The 17,670-nt window shown below is 40.1% G+C and overlaps 1 protein-coding gene across 1 annotated transcript; it reads left to right on the forward strand.

Moving 5' to 3' along the window:
* Positions 1 to 3,375: 3,375 nt before the first annotated feature.
* On the forward strand, positions 3,376 to 17,292 carry washc5 (WASH complex subunit 5). Its single transcript, XM_053327049.1, has 29 exons — positions 3,376 to 3,467; positions 4,108 to 4,298; positions 5,109 to 5,254; positions 5,462 to 5,546; positions 5,764 to 5,864; positions 6,367 to 6,559; positions 6,732 to 6,884; positions 7,057 to 7,170; positions 8,805 to 8,976; positions 9,203 to 9,330; positions 9,704 to 9,833; positions 10,200 to 10,312; positions 11,365 to 11,531; positions 11,954 to 12,029; positions 12,182 to 12,292; positions 12,801 to 12,941; positions 13,534 to 13,614; positions 13,718 to 13,819; positions 13,973 to 14,152; positions 14,271 to 14,395; positions 14,588 to 14,750; positions 14,913 to 15,015; positions 15,098 to 15,177; positions 15,276 to 15,379; positions 15,734 to 15,863; positions 16,082 to 16,178; positions 16,454 to 16,607; positions 16,732 to 16,819; positions 17,047 to 17,292. Exons 2-29 carry the CDS (start codon positions 4,113 to 4,115, stop codon positions 17,101 to 17,103), a joined length of 3,480 nt encoding a protein of 1,159 aa, XP_053183024.1. The 5' UTR covers positions 3,376 to 3,467; positions 4,108 to 4,112; the 3' UTR covers positions 17,104 to 17,292.
* The last annotated feature ends 378 nt before the right edge of the window (positions 17,293 to 17,670 follow it).

Raw genomic sequence — 17,670 nt, forward strand, 5'->3', positions numbered from 1 at the left:
ACATTGGGGGCTATAAAATCCAAACAATATAATGTGCAACATCCTTTATTCTTAGACTTAACTCTCCCAATATTGGATTTACCTCAAGAATAATGGCAGAAGAAGGATTGAGTCCTCTAGGGTGGACAGACATGCAATAGGTGTCATATGTTCAGAGAAAACAAGGAAGATCAGTGAACATGGTTTCAACCAGCCATGCTTTCTGTTAGTTGGTATAGACAAACATTCATGTCCCTCTCAGAATGAATTGTAATAACTTTGGTGATCCCCTGATTTTCCATCTAGCGCCACCATTGGGTCCAAGGGTTAAAGTTAACACCTGTGAAAATCAGCCTCAGTTGTGCTTTGTGATTAGTGCTAATGAACAAGCTAAGCTATGGTGAACATGGTAAACATTTAACTCTGTTTGATATGTAACATGCACACTCAACATGAAAGAGCTTAATCAAATTCATATAACATAATCACATAATCGTTATTAAATACCAGCTTGTCAGGTAATTGTAGCTGTGATTAGATTTGCATTATGTCTGTGAAATCTTTGCTGACATAGAGAGTGGCGAGACAGAAAGAGCAGGGCAGAGTATGTATCCTGTCTTATTCCAGTGAGAGAAGCCTGCTGTGTGCAGCTCTCACTTCAAGGGCCTGAAAAAGATCAATGAGGAAGAATAGCACTGGGACTGGACTACAAATTGAGCAGCCTTTAATCACCTCACACAGTTCACAGTGGTGTGAAAGTTCCCGGCCATGAAAAGGTTTAATCACTAGAAAAGCTGAATAGAGTCAACTTGCTGCTAATAAAGGGCACGCAGGGCCTGAGGGGACACATGCACACATGCGTGCATTTGCAAAAGCACCTTGACACACACACAGACACACACATACACACACACACACACACACATACACACACACACGTCCTTCCATTTTATGCACTCACACAATCTTTTGCATACACAGAGTTGAAAAATCACCTACTCGTAACTGGTGAATACTGATGATAACCTTTCGATTATAAATCCCTGAGTCACACTTTCTCAAACATGTTATTATAAATTGTTTCGTTTGTTGGCACATAAACACGCTCACAGGTAAGAAGCAATCATCATGTGTCATGTCATGTCAGCAGATTCAAGGGTTTCACTGACAAATGATAATTACCTGACCCAGCAATCAATGACCGCCAAGCTACTCAGGGAATGAGAAATGAGGTCCATCAATGCACTTAATGGGCAGAGACGTGGGGATCACTTGGTCACTCTTCAGTCAATGACTAAATGAAAATACACTGTGTCCAGAGTGTCATAACACTAACATGGGAAAAGATTACACTGTACCCTGTCCTTTAGCTGTACAGACCTTTGATTCAGTATTTTACAGTTACAGCTGCTCTACACAGACCAATAACAAGTAAGGAAAACCCTTAAGGCACCACAAGGTTAATACAGTTGGTGTGTCGTAAGAGACCTCATTAGTGAAAACCTTTCATGATGCTTCCCAGGAAGCCCATATAGCTGACCCGGTGCCGCAGAGAATGTGACCTTGGTGTGATGGTAAACGGGTAATAAATCCAGCGGCCACAGGGACACAGTGTGTAGTTTGTGGACAGTCGGGTCAATGAGGAGGCAAGTTATGAATCTAAACTGCACCTGTCTGTCTTTCTCCCTCGCCCCCATTAGTAAATGCATTGGAATAATTGTGCTCCAGTGGCTCGGCGAGATAAGAAGCATGTTATTCAGGACGTTACACGCAGCTCACCTTGCCATATGTCACACAGTGTGTCTCCTATCTTCCTGTCAATCACCACTCTGCACTAATGAATAAAGTAAAAGCGTTATTAAGATAAGAAAACACTAAAGCTGAGAGCCTTATACATATCAAAGTTAAATGCAATTAAGATGGCACGACAGTGTTGTGTCAGATGATTTACAATATGTTTACCATATGAAAGTTGATTGATTACAGCAGAAAATCTACTGTGGCATCAAATGGTACAGGATTGAAATGAAACCTCACTATGCCACGCACAAAAATAACAGGTCAAACAAACAGCCCTCTCCATATGACTGTTATTAACCTCTGGCTCACACTGCTTAAAGGAAATACCTGCCAGTGTGTTAGACTTATTGGCAATAAAAGTCCAATTCAATCAGAATTTGAAGGAAACACAAGGGCTTAAGCTTATTCATCCATGTTGACCACATGTCGGTCATGAACAGTGGGCGGTAGGCTCCTGTATTTACAATCAAGCTTAATAATTTCTCTGTCTAAATTGATTTTTGTCATAGATAGATGATTATGAATACTGAATGATTTGCTGTTGAAGTTAAGAAATTCCCTTTAGAACAGAGGGGTCAAACTCATTTTCATTCAAGGGCCACATACAGCCCAATTGGATCTCATGTGGGCCGGACCATTAAAAAGATAGAGGGAAGGAGGGAAGAAAAAAAAGGAAGGAAGGAAAGGAAAGGAGACAGGAAAGAAAGATGGAAGGAAGGAGGGAGGGAAGAAAGATACTGTATGATGGACGGACAGAATGAAGGAAGGAAGAAAGGGGGGAAGGAATGGATGGAAGGAAGGATAAAAGGAACGAAAAGAAGACAGGATGGAAAGAAAGGGAGGAAGGAAGGAAATATGGAAGGAAGGACAGAAGGAAGGAAGGAGGGATGAAAAGAAGGAAGGAAGGAAGGAAGGAGAGTGGGCCGGATTGGACCCCTTGGCGGGCGAGTTATGGCCCACGGGCCGCATGTTTGACATCCCTGCTTTAGGAGCTTCTGAGAATATATATTTTAGGATATGCTGTACTAAGGGCTAACATCCTCTAGTGAATTAATCTCTAAGGTTTTCCAGGGTAGGTTGGTTAAATTTCTGTTCAGGTTTATTCTCACTGCTGGGTCCTTGCAAATAAATCAATCCATGTGGAGTCAGAAATCTGCACTCACAGACCCAACAGTGTGGTGATGGACAAACTGAGGATATAGTGGATCTCTGTCGCCATCTAATGAAACATGTAAGCACAACTGATTTTCCTTACTGTAAAAGGAGTGGAAGATAAGTTTAAACCAAAATTATTATTTTCTGTTGAGTTAAATTGATTTTTAAAAATTAATTTTACTATTATTTTAGCTGATAAATCGCTGTGATTGACATTAAAAACATCACACTGTTTCAGATTTATATATTTGCTGAGTTATGATCGCTTAAAAGGGATTATGAGACACAATGTTTTCTAAAACAAAGCACAAATAACTTTTAATCGAGATCTACTGTAAGCGTGGGGAGGATTAGACTTGTTCCCGTTCGTCTCCGGCGAGCTGAATGACAAGAATCGAACACACCAGGCGGCGAAGTCATGTGATTGGTCATGAGGAAGTAAACAGGGAAGAGTATATCCAAAGAGGCAACGCTTTCTCTCTCTACGGGAAAATGTTCAACTGTTTAAATTAATTCATCAAGGCGTAAAAGAAGTGAGTTTACTTGACATGTTTGCATCTTTACATGTTATGTCTGCTGCTTCAATGCTAATCAGAGGAACTAGCTAGCAGGCTACGTGCTAACGTTAGCTTTCTAATGATGGAAAGGGCTAATATAATAGCACTACTCTTCCAACTCTTCCATTTAGAAACCAAACGGCATGTTAATTAGTCGCCATTATTTATGTGCTTTGACGTGTCTTTGAGAAAGCTGGATGTTGGAAAGCTGTAGGTGTTTAAATATGTCGTTTAAATATATGTAGGCTATGTGTTTAAATGTTGCATTAAAGCTTTATTATATACAGTAACATATTGTATAACATGCACAGGACTCAACTAATACATTGACACTGACAGTTGACACTTATGTGACTTATCCTCATAGGAAGTAACTGACTTTCTTTTTTAGTTGAGGTTCTGCAGTAGCTTACTGTAGGAGGCATTCAGTGCTTTGCTCAGGGACACTTCAGCAGGGCGGATACTTGCTGTTACAATGATGAAACTAGTCTGTCTAGCTCTGTTTCTTTCAAAACTATCTGTTGTATTCACACATACCTTTTCTTCTCTTACAACAGGAGTGTCTGAGTATTGCATCCACTTTATCCTCCTCCTCCGCCTGCGCCTCCTCCTGCAGCTGCAATGGTGGACTTCCTGGCAGAGAACAACCTGTGCGGCCAGGCCATCCTCAGGATAGTGTCCAGAGGAAATGCCATCATTGCCGAGCTCCTGCGCCTCTCTGACTTCATCCCTCCAGTTTTCAGGCTCAAGGACAAGAGTGACCAGCAGAAATATGGAGACATTATCTGTGACTTCAGCTACTTTAAGGTTTGGAGTGGATCAGGGCAGGAGTTGGAAAAACATTTGTTGGCTGTGAACAGTTTGGTTGTCAAATAATACTCACACCAGCCTACTAACATCATCTATAAAGCTCTATTGTTTAAGCTTCCAAACTACCTCAAGTCTCTTCTCAGCCACATTTAAATGTTGTAGCTGCAGTGCACGATCCAGCTACTACTTAATCTTTACAGAATTGGCTTTGAGTACGATGCGCCTTTTAAATGATCTGTAAACTGCTCTGAAATTAGGTTCTTTTACTCCCCTTGGACACATTAAAACTTCATTATCTGATGTTTCTTATGACTCTTGTTAATGTTTTTATTGATTCTCGTTGGCTCCCTGGCTGTAGTTATTTTGTTCTGTATGCTGATTGTGTGCTTGTCTGAGTTAGCCTGTTTCTGGTTTTCAGGTATTTTTTGAAAGCTAGATCTCAATCTCAATGGAACTACCAGATTAAGTAAAATTTAAATGAAGAAATGGGGAACCTAATTTTATGCTGAGTTTCTAATGTGATAAGTGTGCAAGCCATATTTGATTAGGGGCACTTGTAAATAGAGGTGGGTTTTCTTCCAACTCCCAATTTTCTTTCTGGTTGGAATAACTGCTACATTACTGCAGTAAAGTCTTTGTAGGGCTGCTGTAAATGCTATTGTACCTCTGTGAATGATTTATGAAAATGATTGTTCTCTAAAGGGAACATTTGCACTGCTTCTTTCCTCTTTTGGTAGCATTGTGTACAGTATAAGACAAAAGTATGAATTGCACGCTCATGGTTACGAAATCTTGCTTCCTCTCCAGGGTCCAGAGTATTATGAGGGGAAGCTGGAAGCCAAACCTGAACTTCAGGACCTGGATGAGGAGTTTAGAGAGAACAACATTGAGATTCTGTCCAGGTTCTATCTGGCTTTTGAGAGTGTCCACAAATATATAGTGGATCTTAACAGGTAAGACAGGACAGGGTTATCTAAGAGTCTGGTTCAGTTCACTTGCAGTTCAGAATACAAAATCATGAAGTGAGTTTTTAATTGAATTTATAATAGAAAGACCCAAAGTCCTTACCTGTGTCTGATGTCTTTTTCCTTCTTTTTAAACCACAAAAGTTGAAAAACAATATTAAAAGATGTACTGATAATTATTTCTCCTGTCTCCAGATATTTGGATGACCTACATGAGGGTGTTTATATTCAGCAGACCCTTGAGACTGTGCTTCTAAATGAGGATGGGAAACAGCTCCTAGTAAGTAATAAAAATGCAAATCAGTTTTAATTTTGTAAGATTACAGGAACAAGCTAACCTTATTCTTCCAGATATCTGTTTGTGATGAGTTCCTAACAAAATTAATTGCCTGTGTTGCTGATTTATAGATTGATTTTCATGCCTGGCCCTTCAAATTACAAATTTAAGCAACAGCACAGAAGTTGATTGTATTTTTTCTCCTCTCTTTTCCACCCAGTGCGAGGCTCTCTACTTATATGGAGTCATGTTGCTGGTTATTGACCACAAAATTGAAGGCGAGGTCAGAGAAAGGATGCTTGTTTCTTACTATAGATACAGGTACGCTTGTGAGTCACACACCCACACAAACAAATCCAACGTTTTCCCACTGACTCACATGCTCGATGCTTTTTACTCACTCCCATAGCCAAGGACCTTGCTCACAGCATATTTGAGTCATTTTACTTGACTCATTGGCTTAAAATACAAGACGGTAAACATTAAAGTACCTTGTCTTCTCTTTTTATCTTGCTCTTTCCGCCTCAGCTGCAAACTACCCTTTTTCATGTTAGTATGCATCAAAGGAGAAAGCAATTTAATACAAATATGGATGCACTCATTTTTTCTTTGTTCTTTGAGTTTACATCAGAGCATTAGTTTAAATATATAATGCTAGCATGTTCACAAGTGGACATCTTGTTAGTTCCTGATGTCAGGTGCACAGAAGCAGGATGAACTGACAGAATTATTCAGTAAATCAAATTATTATACCAATGTCAGATACAATGTCAAATACATACCACCTTTTGAAACATACTGTATTGTTTCACATCTTCTTCAGTGCTGCCCGTTCATCGGCCGACTCCAACCTGGATGACATCTGTAAACTCCTGCGCAGCACTGGCTACTCAAGCCAAGCTGGAGCTAAACGACCAGTCAACTATCCAGAGAGCTACTTCCAGAGGGTTCCCATCAGTAACACCTTTATTAGCATGGTCATTGGGAGGCTGCGCTCCGACGATATATACAACCAAGTGAGGACAATTTCACCCTCACACCCCAACCCCTGTTTAATATATGAGTTTTAACAGATCACACCACCAACTGTTGCATTTTTGCCATCATTAGACAGTTCAAAGTTGTGGATAGATTGTGGTAAATGTTCTGGGTGGGACCTGAAACAGAAAATTCTCCTCCTTCTTTCAGGTGTCTGCTTATCCTCTACCAGAGCATCGCAGCACAGCGCTGGCTAACCAGGCAGCCATGCTCTATGTTTGCCTTTACTTCAGCCCCTCCATACTGCACACCCAGCAGGCCAAGATGAGGGAGATAGTGGACAAGTACTTCCCTGACAATTGGGTGAGACACTTTGTACATATAATGTCATGCTAGTGGATTGGGACTGAATATAAACTATTTCATGGTAATAATATTTTATAATTTATGCAGTCTGACTTATTTCCTCTTAGTGTTTCATTGCATCCATTTATTTTTTGTTGTACCAAAGTGTTTTTATGTTACCTAACTGCAGGTTATCAGTATCTACATGGGGATCACGGTGAACCTGGTGGAGGCATGGGAACCATACAAAGCTGCCAAGATTGCTCTCAACTACACCCTGGACTCTGCCAACATCAAAGAGCAGGTATTTTTAAAAAGAAAATGGATTTGCTGTCGGGTAACAAAATCAACTGGTCATCTCTACTTCCACTCAACTCATTTCTTGTCCCTTCGATCATCCCATCTCACATTCCAGTGGTTAAGTCCTTCAGATACCTAGGTGTGGATATCTTCCCCTCCCCCTTCCCTATTACGATTAAAAACTTCCAGAGAATTTTAAATAGAGTGGAAGCTGACTGGAGGGTAAACTTTTATTCCAATATGTTACCCTTTTCTTCCCCTGAGGGTTACTGGAATAAATTCCACAATCTCATCTTGGAATTTATTTGGAGGGGCAAACTGTCAACTCTGTGATGTGGCCGGAGAGACCGAACTGTCCCCAATTTCAAGATTGTGTCCATTATCGGTCTGGTTAGACCCCAATGCATCAGTTTATGGTGGGCTATAGAGGAAAGAATTTCTTTTCCTTATTGTTTATAATACTTGGTATACTCTAATCTGTCCCTTAAATGCTCCAAAAATAAGCTGGGCCCCATAATGTCTTTCCTTTTATCAACTTGGCACACTGTAGAGAAAGCTATTCACTTTCAGTTAAAGTGGCACACCCACAGTCCCATTTTCCATAATGTGTCTCCTCTTACCAGAGGAGTCCCTTTTTCAATTGCCAATGGAGCAATAAAGGTATCCATATTCTGTCTGAGATCTGTAATGAGGAGGGTCTCAGAATGTTTAATGATTTGCAAATAACCTGGCTCTTAATTTTCCTACACCTGCAACTCAGATCTTCCATGCATGTTTATGGTGTACCCCGGGGGCTTTCTTTATACACCCATGAGCTTCATGTCATGTTGGATGTCAGAAATCAGACACATGGTCTCCAAATCTCATATTTTATTTGCAGGTCTTATAGTAACAAAAATCATAGTACACACTGAACAATTTATAGCTAGAATACATGGGCTAAAGAAAGGACTGTCAAGGCACGGGCCTCTGCAGCAGCAGATGTTAAACAGCTGCTGGCTTGAATATGCATTGCAAGTATGGCATTATAATATATGGAAGTGCACTTTGCTGTGTTGTGGTAAATCTATGAATCTATATACTATGTAATATTGAACTACTGGGGTGGGAAGAGAGAGTACTGGTCACCACATGGGTGGGAGGGAGAGATGAACTTCTTTGGTCCTAGTGTGACACTGAAGCCAGTCCAAGAAATTGGACTGGCTTCAGTGTCACACAGTCTTCAGAATCTCTTTACTGTCTTTTCGTGAAGGTACTGATAACAGTGTCCACGTAATATGTAAGTCATTCTGTGTAACTGTGCAGAATCTTAATTGAACCAAAGGCAAGTTAATGAAATCAGTGACTTTCCAAAGACATTGTTTAACTTTTCTCGTTTGTGAGATAAGAAGATGGTGATTTATCGCAAACTGTATTTGAGCTACATGTACTAATAAAAAAATCCTTCATAGTGCCACAATCATGAAGAGGTTTGCACTCACAGCAGTAATGCACAGAGGAAGCAACTGATTGATTCTGGTTTCGTGACTGCACTGTAGACATTACCATACATCTTAACGACGTGGGAGTAAATGAATGAATGAATAATTAATCATCCAAGAGGACATCCCAACATCATCAGCATCTCTGTGTCTTTAGGCCACCCGCTATGCAGCTAGCATGGAGAGCCTGAGGCCTCAGGTGCAACAGCTCCTTAAGGAAGGTTTCCTCAGGGAGGAGATCATCTTGGACAACATCCCCAAACTGCTCAACTGTCTGAGGGACTGCAATGTGGCAATCCGCTGGTTGATGCTACACTCTGCAGAGTCAGGTGAGAGATTTGGGAAGATTTTCCCGTTAGAACTAGAGTTTAGCCAATTTCTAGTTGATGTCATCACCCAAAATTAAGTACATAAGTACAGGACATTGCTCCGGTGCTCAAATTAAGCTCATATTTCCAAATCTCTGGCTTTGCCTTTAATCATGATTATATTAATGATAATACTGTATATTGTTGTTTTGCAGTTTACTTAAATTAGTCATCTTCTGTCCTATAGCTTATGATCCAAACAACAAGCGACTGCGTCAGATCAAAGACCAAGTGCTCAATGACTCCAAGTACAACCCCAAGATCCTCTTCCAGCTCCTGCTCGACACCGCTCAGTTTGAGTTCACTCTCAAAGAGGTAAGACTCTCTCCTTAATACTGTAAAATGCTAATGACGCAGAAGCAAAAGTAAACTGTCATTAATAGTTTGGGAGCTAATATGATGGGGGATGAACTGGTAAGTGTTGAGGTGCTTTCTAACATGTCAGTATTCCTACTTCTTTAGGCAGAGTGAAAGTGTGAAATTAATGTCGGAATAATTCCACGTTGATGCATCCAAATGTGTTTCTCGTTAGGTGTGTCCTCTCTGTTGTTTATTAGCATACTGCGAGACACCATATGGCTAGCCAGTCTATCATTAGGAGAAGACACAAATTTAATGTTCTCATTACACATATCATCCGACTAACCCTTCCTCATCGACTCCGCATCTGTGCTGTCCCCTCTTCCAGATGTTCAAGCAGATGCTGTCAGAGAAGCAGATCAAGTGGGAGAGCTTCAAGACGGAGGGATCAGAGAGAATGACTGAGCTGGCCGAAGTCTTCTCAGGCGTCAAACCGCTTACCAGAGTGGAAAAAAATGGTGAGTTACACTGTTAGGATGGATAAGGTGCAGGATTACACATGCAGCTAGGAAGTGTTACTGAAGCGGCCACAGCTGTATGTGGATTATTTCAGTCTTGGAGCACAAATACATGAAAGAGTTTAAACCTGAAGCTGCTGAGAGGAAAATGTTGAGGCAGGGAAACGTCATGGAAAAAAAAAATCATGAAGGACACACATGCAATACATGTAAGGAGGAGAGGATTACATTTACATCAGTCATACTTATTTCTGCCCATTGCAACCGTGGCTCCTCTAGACCCATTTTTGCTTAACCACCACTTGTGAAACACTTTGATAACATTCTTCCTCTGCTTGTACTGCATACCTGTATTAACCTTCACAGAGAACTTACAAGCCTGGTTCAGAGAAATCTCAAAGCAGATCGAATCTTTGAACTATGAGGACTCTACGGCTGCTGGGAGGAAAACAGTCCAGCTCATACAGGCTCTGGTTGAGGTGAGCGAGATAATGGGGATGTCACCCTGGTTTTTCACTTTAAATAGTGCTATTCATCAGTGTAATCAATCTCAGATAGAGGTGTTTGGTTTGATTAAAACAAGGCATGGGATCTGTGAGTTATGTCTGTTTCTTTATTCGAGGAGGGCTGAATCGAGGGCAGCAAGCCCAGCTGCCCTCGATTCAGCCCTCCTTAGATAACCAATCTTCACTGATGCTTCACTCATGTGGATTGTTTTAGCGTCATGCATACAGCTAAAAAAGGACTCCAAGAACAATTTTTGCAAACAGAAGCAAAACAAAAAACAAAATTAACTGCTATGAAATGAATATAAACAGGGTCACATCAGAATACATAATAGAAATGTTTTGTGGCTTGCAGTGCCCTCATTCTTATGCCTCCATGCTTGTGACAGATGTGGCCAAAGGTTTTATGATTGAGTTGTCTGTCTGTCCATACATCCATCTGTCCCATTCTTATGAACGTGATATCTAAAGAACACCTTGAGGAAATTTCTTCAAAGTTTAGCATAAATATCCACTTGGACTAAAGGATTAACTGACTGATTTTGGTAGTCAAAAGTCAAAGGCCACTGTGACCTCACAAAACACATTACCAGTAAATGCAGTTAGTACATTTTTATTACATTTCTCTGAAGTCGTCAGTACAAGTATTATGAGTCTGGACAGACATGGATGGAAGCTGCAACTTCATGTGTTGTTGGAAGCATACAACCACAAGGCAGTATTTTTAGTTTCTGTCTGCCTTGCCACATTCTGTTGTAAAATTAGAATAGAAGAAACATGATTTTCAGAAAAAATTGTCAGCAAGCTTCTGAGATGGTGACAAATTACCCTCTTGAGACAGAAATTAGAGATTGATTTGTTTCACACTTCCAGGCAAGTGCCCAGAATGGATACAGACATAAGATTGTGTGTATTCTATACAGTCACAGAATACACACACTTTCTCCTTCAAGTGAATGGGTAGGAATGTCCAAACTTTTGACTGATACTGTACGTCTATAAAGTGTTTTTTCCTTGGTCTTCAGGTCCAGGAGTTCCACCAGTTGGAGTCCAACCTGCAGGTCTGTCAGTTCTTGGCTGACACCAGAAAGTTCCTACACCAAATGATTCGCACCATCAATATCAAGGAAGAAGTCCTCATTACTATGGAGATAGTCGGGGACTTATCATACGCATGGCAAATAATTGACAGGTAATTAATACTAGCCATACAGAGTGATTCATGTGTGCAGTGCCTTATAAATATCAGATATTAAAATAACCATGAAGAAACCAAAGATTAGTCTTTGATATACAGATTAATCTCTATCAAAGAACCTAAGATTAATTTTTGATTAATGTTTTGTTATACGAAGATTAATCTTTGATAGAATGCAATATTAATAATTGATTGCCTGGCATGTTTTTCTTCTTAGATTGTTTTTTTTTCTTCTTCTGAATAGCATGCAGGTAATAGCAAAAGACAGGGAGGCAGTCACAATTAGACCACAGTGCAGCAATTGTTTTCTCTTTTGTTTAACTCTGTGGTGCTTTTCTTTTGTCTGTGTAGCAGATTTTTCTCACCAGTTTGTTCTCAAGTGTAATATTTTTTCCTACTTATGTTTTATTCTGCAGCTTCACATCAATTATGCAAGAGAGCATCAGAGTCAATCCGTCCATGGTTACAAAACTGAGAGCTACATTTCTGAAGGTGAAGAACATTTGTGCCCAACACACACATACACATGTATAACTTAGCCCTAGTGTAGAGGATTCTTAGCTGTGATGTTAAAATAATTCTGTTTTAACTTGCTTTTCTGTGTGTGTGTGTGTGTGTGTGTGTGTGTGTGTGTGTGTGATCAGCTGGCATCTGCTCTGGATCTTCCATTGCTGCGTATCAACCAGGCCAACAGCGCTGACCTGCTGAGTGTTTCACAGTTCTACTCAGGAGAACTGGTAGCTTATGTCAGAAAGGTACAGCATATTACAACCATATTTAAACCTGTGACCTCATAATTGCAACAAATGAATGCTGTACATTATTGTTTGGCATCTGTATAGTAACTGTAGTCATGATTCATTTTTCTAAAACCACCTATTGGCAAATTTATCCAAAAAGAGCAACTTAGCAGATGTGACCATGAGATCCTTTTGCTTCCTGGTGTCATCAGCCACATGCCATATCCCTTAATGCTAGAGGATTTGCTCCTACTAGCTGTAGACAAGATTGTTCATCTGCAGCGTTATGTACCATCTGCTTTAGAAGACTAAACTCGACCCCTCTGTCTTTAGATAGATAGATAGAAAGAATACAAACGTACAAATACAGAAAAATACACAGTCTGTCACATAACGTTTATAATCTCTGCTTATTTTAGGCTGATGTTTAGAATTCCCACTTATATATCCTTCCTGATTTATAACCCCTCAAACAGGGAATGCTGTTGATGCTCAGTTTGGGTATTTTATTTCATGCTTTCAGGTGCTGCAGATCATCCCAGAGAGCATGTTCACCTCTCTGGCTAAGATCGTTAAGCTTCAGATCCATGACATCATGGAGGTGCCCACACGGCTGGACAAGGACAAGCTAAAGGACTACTCTCAACTCGGGGCTCGTTATGAAGTAAAGCAGCTGTTTTGTTTGAAATTGTGACACTTCTTCATATATCAATATCGAATATGAAATCAAAAGCAGATTTATTAGAAGAGAGGCCCGAAGTTACTCTGTTTCGATGTGGACTAATTTATGTGAGTCTGAGGCAATCATACGAGCTGTCACATCGGAACATTTTTCAATCTAACTCACGGCTTTTGATGTGGAATACAAATTAGAGAAGAAAGTTTGATAGGGAAACAAATTGTGCCAGCGGAACCTTATTTGAATTGCACTCATTTGAATTTGTCAGGCAGATAATGAATTGTTGAAGACCAAATTTAATATTGTCAGGCATATCTGTAATATTAGTCAAATGCCTTGAATTTAAATGCGACTGTTATAGAGTTAAGCTTTTCAGTAGAAATTCAATTTAGATCGAGCTCTTTCAGATATGCAGTCTGGGATTTGAAAACAGAGCAACAAACATTTTATCCGGCAGCATGAAAGAGCGCACTGTCGATGTAATAAATGCAGTGCTAGAAACTTGTTCAAATTGAAGTTAATTGGATTGTATCTGTCATTGTGTGCCCAAACGTCTCTCTGCTTTACGTCATTACAGGTGGCTAAACTCACCCATGACATCTCCATTTTCACTGAGGGCATTCTGATGATGAAGACCACTTTAGTTGGAATCATTAAGGTAGGTGCTGTGATGATGGGGTTTGGACTTGTTTAAAACTCCTGGCTGTTTAAGAATCAGTTGCTGTAGTGGATTTTAGTTTACTAACACTCTGATGCTTTAGGTGGATCCTAAGCAACTTTTGGAAGATGGCATCAGGAAGGAGCTGGTGAAGAGGGTGGCTTATGCTCTGCACAAAGGATTGATCTTCAACCCCAAAGCTAAGGTCAGATCTGCTATGTGCCTTTGTGTCTTCTTAGTCTGTCTTAGAGATAAATCAAACAGTAGTTAACTGCACCTTTTTTATCTGATTTTTGAAAGCTGCTTGTTTTGACAACGAGGAAAATTAATCAAGAATATATATCTTACACTCTCTCAGACCAGTGAGCTGATGCCCAAATTAAAAGACATGGCAGCCACCATGGATGGGTTCTACAGGTCGTTTGAGTACATCCAGGACTATGTCAGTATTTACGGCCTCAAAATCTGGCAGGAGGAGGTGTCCCGCATCATCAACTACAATGTGGAACAGGAGTGCAACAGCTTCCTCAGGACTAAGGTCTGACTCAGCGCAATATCATGCCCTTTTATAGTTTTCAATCACATCCCTGAATGGTGCACAGACATCAGCTCAATGCTCCGGTTGTCAAGTTGATTATTTTCTTTCTTCCATTCAGATCCAGGACTGGCAGAGTGTGCACCAGTCCACCCACATCCCCATCCCCAAGTTTCCCTCAGTGGATGAGTCTGCCACCTTCATCGGCCGTCTCTGCAGAGAGATCCTTCGAATCACTGATCCCAAGTACGTCTCTTTCCATTTAACAGTGAAATTGGAAAAGAGGAGTGATTACAATCCTATGACAGAAAATCCTATGAAGTTTTTTTTTCTCCCTTGAAACAATTTCAGCTTGAAATTAAAGATGAAGATAAAAACTTTAGTCACATTGTAGATGCCAAATTTTGCTGTATTTATAAATATTGGTCCTTTCTACAGGGTAACATGCTACATTGACCAACTGAACACCTGGTATGATCTGAAGAGCCACCAGGAGGTGACCAACAACAGGCTTTTCTCTGAGATCCAGAACACCCTGGGTACATTTGGCCTGAATGGACTGGACCGCCTGCTCTGCTTCATGATTGTTAAGGAGTTGCAGGTAACTAACCTACACAAAGATCCCAGACTGGGTGGCAAAGCTCTCACTGAAATAAACAAAGGCAGAAAGAATGCTGTTTCAAGCACCTTTATGCTATCTTCAGTGCACATAGTACAGTAGGTTTATCTATAATATGTTTAACAATGTGGTTCTCCCAATCAGAACTTCCTGACAATGCTTCAGAAGACCATCCTGAGGGACAGGGCTGTGGTGGATGTCTTCAAAGCCATGCTGGGTGCTGTCAACCCAGTTCAGGGCATTGTGGGTGGGTACTCATTTAGGAAAACCCACAACAGACATGATCTTTTTTCTTCCTTGAGAAAAATCTATTTTTCTTTCTGCTACAGGAAATGCCAGCAAAGTATATGCCACTGCTGTCGCCAAGACCCAGAAGATCTGGGGCGCATATCTAGAGGCCATCATGAAGGTACTGGTCTATGTTATTGTGTCATATATATTATTAGATATTTCCAATAAAGACAAGATGATTTGAAAACAATGTTGAATGCACGTGTTTTCCTGTAGGTTGGTCAGATGCAGATTCTCAGACAACAGATTGCTAATGAGCTGAACTACTCCTGCAAGTTTGACTCCAAACACCTGGCTGCTGCCCTGGAAAACCTCAACAAGTCAGTATAGTCTCACCACAGAGTGCTTACTTTTTTACAAATATAAAAACTATAATTGTGCTACAATAAAATTGCTAAAAGTGCTGAGAAGTGTCATGAAAAAATACTAATAACTGCTGCATGAGGCTGTGAAACGTTTCTTGTGTTTTGTAGCCTTTGGAGTCAGTCTGGCATTCACTGTTTCTCTTACCCAGTATATTAATGACTTTTTTTTAGTTTTTGACAAAAATAAAAGACTATTTCAAATTATTTTTTTTTCAAATTAGCCTTCAAGAGTCTTACTTGATAAATGTTCATAGCTCTAATTCTTACTTCAGTTTACTCCGTGTCCATTTTTAATTGTGACCCTGCCAGGTCTCTGCTGGCAGATATTGAAGCCCATTACCACGACCCATCTCTGCCCTACCCTAAAGAGGACAACACTCTTCTGTATGATATTGCTGCCTACCTGGAGGCTGCCGGCATTCACAACCCACTCAACAAGGTTTGGAAATTATGGGTATTACTTCTCACATAATGATTTAGCCTCATTCTAATCTCATATTTCACCCGAAATCAATATTAATCTTTTGATTTTCTGAAACCAAACTGAAGCCAGTTTCCTCTTTGTTTATTATCTGCAGTCTCCTGTCTGCTTGCTGCTTAGTTTGATATATATTTCAGGATGCTCTGATCCTTTTTTTCCTTTTTCTTTCCTCGCAGATCTACATCACCACAAAGCGCCTTCCCTACTTTCCCATCATCAACTTCCTGTTCATTATTGCGCACCTGCCTAAACTTCAGTACAGCAAAAACCAAGGCAAGTGACAGTATCAGAGGTTTTTCTTGGTTTGGATGGGTCTCACTTATAGCTGAGACCTTGGTGTCCACATGGCATATTACTCATTATTGGCTTCTGTATCTCTTATGGTTTGAATGATGTTTTTAATTGGATTGGCTACTTACCAGACTCAGTCAACACACATAGAGCATTACTGTGGTAAAAGTAAGAAGTCACCACTTCACACACATCACATCAGATTCTCATGGCTGCATCCACATATAGATGATCACATGTCTGATGTGTTTTGTCAGGAATGACCTGCAGGAAAGCCACAGACCCAGTTGACTGGCCTCCGTTAGTGCTCGGCATGCTCACCCTGCTCAAGCAGTTCCACTCCAGATACACACATCAGTTCTTGGCTCTCATTGGTCAGTTCATCCGCTCTATCATGGAGCAGTGCACAAGGTAACCAAACAGACAGTACATTAGACTTAGAAATTATTGCTGAAATTATCTGAAATTGTCACGAATTGATTCCAGTTAAGGTGTTATGAACTCACTTTTGACTTTCCATTTGATTTCATTATAGTCAGAAGATCCCTGACATGCCCTCTGATGTGGTGGGAGCTCTGATGTTCTTGGAAGACTATGTGAAGTACACAAAACTGTCACGCAAGGTAGGACAACTTAGACAGTAGCACTGGATGGGTAAAGAGCCACTGCAGTGCTGTAAATATGTGCTTTATGACAACAGTTTTAAAGTGACTGGGGTGGTAGCAAGGAGGATATCTTATTTGTGATTATTCTATCTAAATATATATGATGTCATACTGTATGTAAAGACCTACTTCTATGATAAGATCTTCAGTGTCATTTAATGTGTCTTTCTCTCTCTGTTCTGAAGGTGGCTGAAGCCCATGTGCCCAGTTTCATTTTTGACGAGTTCAGAACAATACTGTGAAGATCAGGATGAAGCATTTCATCAGAAGATTATGCTTTTGTTGCCTTTTTAATTGTTTACTTACACATTTCATTGTCTAGACCATAAATGTCATAAATGCACTAATAATAGATTGTACATAGATATATGATTGAAATTGCCAATTTTGTGTATTATTACTTATCACCACTTCCAAATGTAATTCATAAAATAAACACAAATGTTCATAATATGTTGGTTTGTTTCTCCTCAGCTGCTAATTGTTTCTACAGAGATTTTACCTAATTTTCCAAGCTTTAGAAATAAATCTAGTTTGTACTTTGCCACACAGTCCAACTTCTCATTTTCATCTAACCAAAATAATTCATGTTATCATATAAAGTAGCCTACAGTAAAACTAAGTGCAATTTATTTTCATCATCTGTCAGGCCACAGTCTACCTTCCTCTATTACTTACTTCTGTTACCAGGGGCAGGATACCTCTTCTCAGGTGGATATAGCATATTTTATACCAAAGGTTTGTGTTCTCTCTGTTTGAGAGTCCTTGGGATGGAAAACTTTGGGAACTCCTCACCAAACTACATTTCA

Source organism: Scomber japonicus, chromosome 10, assembly GCF_027409825.1.
Source record: "Scomber japonicus isolate fScoJap1 chromosome 10, fScoJap1.pri, whole genome shotgun sequence".
Classification (NCBI taxonomy): Eukaryota; Metazoa; Chordata; class Actinopteri; order Scombriformes; family Scombridae; genus Scomber; species Scomber japonicus.